The sequence below is a fragment of the Xenopus laevis genome, chromosome 6L (assembly GCF_017654675.1).
Source record: "Xenopus laevis strain J_2021 chromosome 6L, Xenopus_laevis_v10.1, whole genome shotgun sequence".
Lineage (NCBI taxonomy): Eukaryota > Metazoa > Chordata > Amphibia > Anura > Pipidae > Xenopus > Xenopus laevis.
The window spans coordinates 26,200,481-26,207,873 of NC_054381.1; the positions used below are offsets into that span (position 1 = coordinate 26,200,481).

General features: G+C 42.9%; 1 protein-coding gene across 1 annotated transcript in view; it reads right to left on the minus strand.

The window, feature by feature from the left end:
• Positions 1-5,491, minus strand: part of spag6.L (sperm associated antigen 6 L homeolog) — a 101,077-nt gene extending 95,586 nt beyond the window's left edge. Inside the window, 1 exon segment of the mRNA NM_001096217.1 lies at positions 5,364-5,491. Coding sequence (NP_001089686.1) covers positions 5,364-5,388 — 25 coding nt within the window. The 5' untranslated portion in view covers positions 5,389-5,491.
• Positions 5,492-7,393: the final 1,902 nt, after the last annotated feature.

Sequence of the window (7,393 nt, forward strand, 5' to 3'; positions counted from 1 at the left end):
GATCCCAGGGGGCTGTCACCCTTATTTTTTAAAATGGCAATTTTCTATTTATGATTACCCAATGGCACATACTACTAAAAAAGTATATTATTATGAAAATGGTTTATTTAAATGAAGCAGGGTTTTACATATGAGCTGTTTTATGCTATATATTTTTATAGAGACCTACATTGTTTGAGGGGTACAGTTTTCCTTTAAAAATCAGCATTGGAGCAGGTCAAAGGGGGCAGCATCGCTAGTGCATAGAGCGCAATGTTCCAATAAAACTTGAATCGAGTTTTTAAAACTCGAATTGAATTATATTCGAGTTTTTGAGTTGATCCTATTCACCTGATAAATATTTGATAAATTTCGACTGGTCGAATTTCGAGGAGGGAGTTTATGGGAGTTTTCAAATTCGACCTTTCATAAATGTGCCTCTAAGATTATAGCGGATCCACAAAAATAACATTTGCACTTGTACCAGAAGATATTGTGTGATGATTAGTAGGGTATTTTGGGGATGAAAATTAGACAAATATCTGTATATATTTGGTGATAGAGAAGTTAGATAAGAAAAAAACATTTATAAAATGTGTCAGAGATAGTGTGGCATGTTTGTAAATGAATGCTTGTGTAATGAAGATAAAATATATAGCAGCACGTGGAACATGTCTGTAAAATAAACCTTTTCTCTTTGCAGTAGGATCTGCCTCCCCTACCTACAGGTTTGGGACCCTGCACCCACGCCCCATGACCACCCAGTCTTGAATTGAAATTCTAAAGACAGCATTTATATCAGAAAAGCCAGGGCCCGCACCCATTCAGGGCCCCCCTGGCAGCCCGTGTGCCACTGAAAATGCGGGCCGTACGGAGGGGGCGGGCCCGGCTGCACGTCACGCACCAGGGCCCGCCCCCCTCTAGTTACGCTATTGGTGGGTGCTGCACCTGTCCCTTCCACATTGCTAAAATGGCAAAATCATCTCCAAACCTTGGGATGGTTGAATCAAGACACGTGCAGTTTTGTGCAAGGGGGCAGCATCAAAAATGGCCTAGACCAAAGGTATGCCCCTGACTGAATCATCTACTTAGCTTGAAACAGATCTCCATACAAACACTGATTCTGTATAATAAAAGAAAATATAAGTCTAATTAACAATTACACATTTTCAGTGTTTTTAAAGTTATTTGTAAATGTAATTGCTATTGAAAGCAGCTCTTGTTTATCCCTGTTCTTTGGCCCTGACTCTTGAAGCAATGTAGCAGAAGTCAGTTCTCCTCCAGGTCTGTTAATCAAGTGGCTTCTGCTGCATTGTTTCAGGAGTCAGAACCTAACAGTGCAGAGAATATAAACAGGCATAGGAACACTGCTTTTCAATTCCACAGTGCGAGCATTTGCAAAACACCCTCCCTTATGTATACTCTACAGGTATGACACCCAGAAACATAACTAGAGGAGGGCGGGCCCTGGCGCAGGATGCGCAGCCGGGCCCCCCTTCGTACGCCCGGAACTGGCCGGGAATAAGCGGCATGCAAACTGCCGGGGGGCCCTGAGGGGGTGTGGGCCCTGGCCCGCTCGCACCCCCTGCTCCCCTGGTAGTTCCGCCACTGATGACACCTTTTATCCAGAATGCACGGGACCTGGGGTTTTCCAGATAATGGATCTTTTCATTTGGATCTTCTATGAAAATCATGTAAACATGAATTAAACCCAATAAGGCTTCCAATAAGGATTAATTATATCTTAGTTTGGATCAAGTATAAGCTGCTGTTTTATTATTACAGAGAAAAAGGAAATAATTTTTAAAAAAGTGGATAATTTGGATAAAATGGAGTCTATGGGAAATGGCGTTTCGGTAATTCTGAGCTTTCTGGATAACGGGTTTCCGGATAACAGATCCTATACCTGTACTGTCAACCCCAGAACCTGAATCTGAATTTTTTTTTGTTTGTTTTGTGTTTCTGGTGGTACAGCTGACCAAACGTCTATGTTCTCAGGAGGATTTGAAGTGAGGCATGCCTGAGATCACCACAGCCCAGTCATACTTTTTAAAATTTTAGAACATCGAATTTGCTCTATATTCATCAATACATAAACCAGAAAATTTCCTGTGTGGGGGAAAAAAACTAAAAAATTTTGAGATTTTTCCACCTGAAAACTCAAATTTTTGCTTGAAAACCACTAAATCTTCAGATTATTGCATGAAACCCAGAGCAGATCAAGATATCTTTGGGACTTTTCCCATTGACTTAAATGCAACCTCTGCATTTCTATGGTGCTGGATTTGTGGATTCTGACTTTTTCCATCCTTGGGGTATAATACATCCCGAAAAATTCTTCTTTTTTTTTCCACGAAAAATTCGGATTTCATAGTTAAAAAACTTTTGGCATTCAGATTTTAATAAATAACCCCCTTAATGCCAGCATAATGTGAAAAAGGATATGTGAGGTCTAGTGTATAAAAGTGGCCATAGATGTAGAGATCTCTTCCAGATATGCACAAATAGGGCCCAACCATCCGATCATAATGCATCCTATAAGAGCGGTCGGATCGCGGGACTGCATAAATCCAACGGGTTTTTTAACCTGACAATCGAGATTTGGCCGACTTTCGGCCAGATATCGATCGGGGAAGCCCATCGAATGGCCGCACACACGGCCCAATCAGCTGCCGACTCGGTCTGTACCACTGTACCCCTGATGGTTCACCATACCACTGAGGAAGGGAGCATGAGGCTCCTGAAACGCTTGGGTTTATTTCGCACAATTAAAGTTTGGAGGTACCAAGGGTACACCGGTTGTAAACAGCATCACTTCTTCTATTTCTTTCGTCACTACTGGGTAGGGTTGCCACCTTTATAAAAAAAAATTTACCGGCCAGTGGGGGGCGGGTACCAAAAGGGGGTGGTCCTTGACGCTAAAAAGGGGTGGGGCTATGTGATGTGTCGCAAAAGGGGCAGAGCAACATCGCACAGCGCTGGAAAAAAGGTAAGTTCTTTGCGATCTTTGCGAATTGGGGGCAGGCCAGGGGCTTTTTTTAAAGGGTATTACAAATTACCGGCAATTGCATTGCCGGTAAATTTGTAATACCGGCCCCGGCCTTGGCAGGTGTTTTACCGGCTAGGCAGGTAAAATACCGGCCGGGTGGCAACTCTACTACTGGGTATCACACTGGGTCACGTGATCGGAAGTAAGCAGGCTGCAAGTTGCCTGAGATTTGTTACATATCGTGAGTGTATTTGAACTCTTCCGATACGGTTTGTACCACTGGCTGTAGCACTTTGTGGTGATGTGGTTTTTGATGGTGAGTGTGTGGACAGAGAGTGTGCAGAATACACTGCAGCGGCTGTGTGTGCCTTGGAGACTGGATATCTGTGGTAACATGAAGCTGTGGTTGCCCTAATGTTTGTGGATTGGCTGTGTATGTGTGTGTTAACATAACAGTGTAAGTGAGATTACTCAGTGGAATGGTTTATGCATTATTATTTATGCTGGCTGATTCCCAGCAGTAATTCTGACAGGCCTGGGTAGCTGCACATAAGGAGTGCTAAAATTTGGAATTCATCCTCAGAGCAGGACATAGACCACATCTATAAAAAGAAGTAACCAAAGCAAACTCTGATAAGGCCCAATGCCTTCTCCTCATGGGTGAATCTATGTGAGTATTTATATTCATACACCAAGCCTGACTTTAACGGCCTATTAGAAAGACTGATCCAAGGACATTTGATGTAGTGGACACAGATCAGCAGGCTGGTAGCTCTGTTCTGCTAGTGGTTGGCCTACAGGAGGTCACTGATAATATCCTAGGAGTGCCCCCTAGCTACTGGACACTCATATTCCCTCATATGAACACAGCAATTACACGAGAGGTTACTTCCCTGCTTCCCTTTTAATGTACGCATAGAGGCACATTTATCAAGGGTCGAATTTCAAGTTCATGTGAGTTTTTTTTTAATTCTAATGAATTAGATTTTACTCAAAATTCGATCTGGGGGTTATTTTTTTAAAAAAAAATCCAATATCTAAAACTCGGACTAATTTTACCGACCGTAAAACTCGAATTGACTTCGAATCGAATTAGACTAAACTAGAATCGTGTTTTTTCTATTTTTCAATTTGACCATTAATAAATCTGCCCCTTAGTGTCAAACACTGCTACTGCCGTTTTACCAACACACTTGTGGGCACTGCCCATCGCACACACAGGTTCTAGAAAGTGATATTTCCTAATGTACATTTAAGGTACCTATCACATTCACAGACAGTATGGTCAATTTTATCAGGAGCCAATTCTGTTGATGTATTTGGATTGTGGATGGAAACCAACACAGACATGGAGAGAACATACAAACACCTTGCACATATTGCCCTGCCTGGACTCAAACCTAGAACCCCAGCTGCATTGTGCCACCTTGCTGCTCAGAATCCAGAGAATGTCCTCTTGATTGTCATAAATAACTTGGCATTTTTGCCGTCATTGGTAAATAGTGGAGCGTTGCCCCGTCGGGCAAGTTTCTCAACTCTCCTAATTGGCACAGCTCCCCTGGCTGTGATAGAACTATGTTGTTTGTTGCATACCAATCATACATAAATATTCACAGATCATTATTCGTATATAGCACTATTACAAATAGAAGAGAATCCTGCCTTTTCTCCAATTAAATATTTGACGTGTCACATGCATCAGCTGGACTACATCCAATAATGCCTGTTGATGTACAAACAGCAGTTGAATGGGTGGTTAACCTTAAAGTTAACTTTTAGTATGTTATAGAATGGCTAATTCTAAGCAACTTTTCAATTGGCCTTAATTGTTTTCTTTTTTATAGTTTTTCAATGATTTGACATCTTATTTTGACTCGTTCCAGCTTTCAAATGGTGGGGTCACAGACCCAATCAAAAAATCAAATGTTTTGTAAGGCTACATATTTATTGTTATTGCTACTTTTTATTACTCATCTTTCTTTTCAGGGCATTGAACTCTAGCAACCAGAAATCAATAATGAGTTACTGTCCAAAAGTGCTTACATTCTAAGGGGGAACTGACAAAAGTAGATAGATAGATAGATAGATAGATAGATAGATAGATAGATAGATAGATAGATAGATAGATAGATAGACAGACAGACAGATTGGGATAGATAGATGGATAGATAGATAGATAGATAGATAGATAGATAGATAGATAGATAGATAGATAGATAGATAGATAGATAGATATGCTTTAATGATTGCAGAAAGGCTAGTTATGTGCAGTTTGTGGAGACTGGAGACTGGCAATACCACCAGTCAGAAGATGCAGTGGGAAATATATGCTTACAGAACTCAATGGGCAGCAAGTAATAAGAATACAAAATAACTTTTTAAAAAAGTAAATTACCTTGAAGAACCTGCCGCTGGCTCATGGCTCTGGCTGTATTGGATCACTAGGACTATCGGTACAGGAGCGAATGAGGGCCACTAACTAGTAACTGCGTTCGGGCCCCAGTATTGGTTGGTATCCAGGATGCCTCGTAGTTTGTGCCTAACAGTGTATGCGTCTCCAAGGCAACATTGGCGGAAACGGACGCGCCAAAGATCGCTATTGGAGGGGGAGAATTGCAAACGCGTGTCGGGCTGCTTGTTTTGACAACGCCGTTCTCCTGCCTGATTCCTCTGTCCCCCATTTTGCTTCGAACAGATGGTACGTCCCAACACTATGGTGCCAGGAGGGAGGGGTTGCGTGACGGTCGCTATGGTGACAAAAGGGCAGGATGAAGCGGCTTCGTGCCAGTGACAGAGAGCTCTGTGACGTGCCGGGTTAGGCCACAAATCTTCAATTCGCGTCCCAGCCGTGTGGGAACTGTAGTTCATTATTTTCTGAGGCGCAGCATGTAGATTATTGCTGGTTTACAGCACGTTTAGAGGCGTTTAAATAAACACAATTCATTGGTATCAATAGATCTGACTGCTGTATTTACTACAACTCCCGGAACGCACTGCGGCTTGGAGAGATACCCACAATGGCAAAAGATGCCCGTCCTATTATTCGGATGTAGATGTTCTGGCGAGAGAGGCCTGAATAGAGCTCAGTGTGTGTAAATCTATAACCTGCTGCTGCCTCCAAACTAACGTGTGTGAATGATATACACAGAACAGTACAAAGCATGACTGACCTTCCTTCTACTCCCCATAGCAACCTGATTTCACTCCCTCCATTGCTGGCATAACTGGATATTACTGGGCCCCACAGCAGGCCTGGACTGGGAGTCAAAATAGGCCCTGCCATTCCAAGTACACAGAGGCCCAAACAGCCCCCAAACAGCCCCTACCAGCCCACTATATGGTAACTTTCTATGGAACAATATAGCAGCTCTTCTGGCATTTGCCAGAACCCACCGATTGCCAGTCCGGGCCTGCCCCACAGCTAATTCTTTTTCAGGCCCACAAAATGTCTAGTGGTTGACCTGTTTTACCAATATTTATTTAAACTGTATATGAATTAGGGCCTCTTGTGGCCCCTATACCTTCTGCCCCCCCCCCAGCAGCCGCACGGTCTGCTTCCTCTGTAGTTACACCCTTGACCTCCATCATCTCTAGCCACAGAGTCTTCCAGGTAAAAATCCAATTAAAGTGCCCAGGTCTGGACTGGGATTCACAATAGGCCCTGACATTCCAAGTACAAAGAGGCCCAAGCTGCCCCCCACCAGCCCAATAAATAGTGACTGTCTATGGCAATTTACAGCAGCCCCTCTGGAATTTGCCAGCACCCACAGATTGCCAGTCCGGGCCTGAAAGTGCTCGTAACACACCCACCACCAGCCTGTTCCCCATCTATTGTGGCTTCCAGGCCAGGACTGGCCATTTGTGCGTTCTGGCAAATTCCAGAGGGGCTGCTGCAAGATGCCATAGACAGTCACTATTTGTGGGTTGGTGGGGGACTGGTTGGGCCTCTGTGTACTTGAAATGCCAGGGCCTATTTTCACTCCCAGTCCAGACCTGGTGTCTTTAGGAGTTTAGACACAAATTTCAAAGCATCTTTACATCCCCCCAATTGTCATGTTTTTTCTTCTTCAGTGCCGAAATAAAAATTTATTTGCTGGGCTACCAAAAGAATAACAGACTGAAGTACAAAAGTGCAGCGATCATAAAGTGAGGCAAGTATCTCGTCCCAGCAACAAAGCTGTCTACTGTGTTTGTCATACAATTCCCCATGAATTGCTACATCTTTGTGTGCTCAAAATAAATACAGTGAAACCTCAATTTTACATCCCCTGATTTTAAGTTTTCCCTTATTTTACATTGTTGTTTTATGGTCCCACCTATATATTATACATAATACATTTCCCTGGATTTTACCCCATTTTTTTCTGGTCCCCTGAAAAACGTAAAATGGGGGTTCTACTGTATATGTTATAGCACACATGGCAT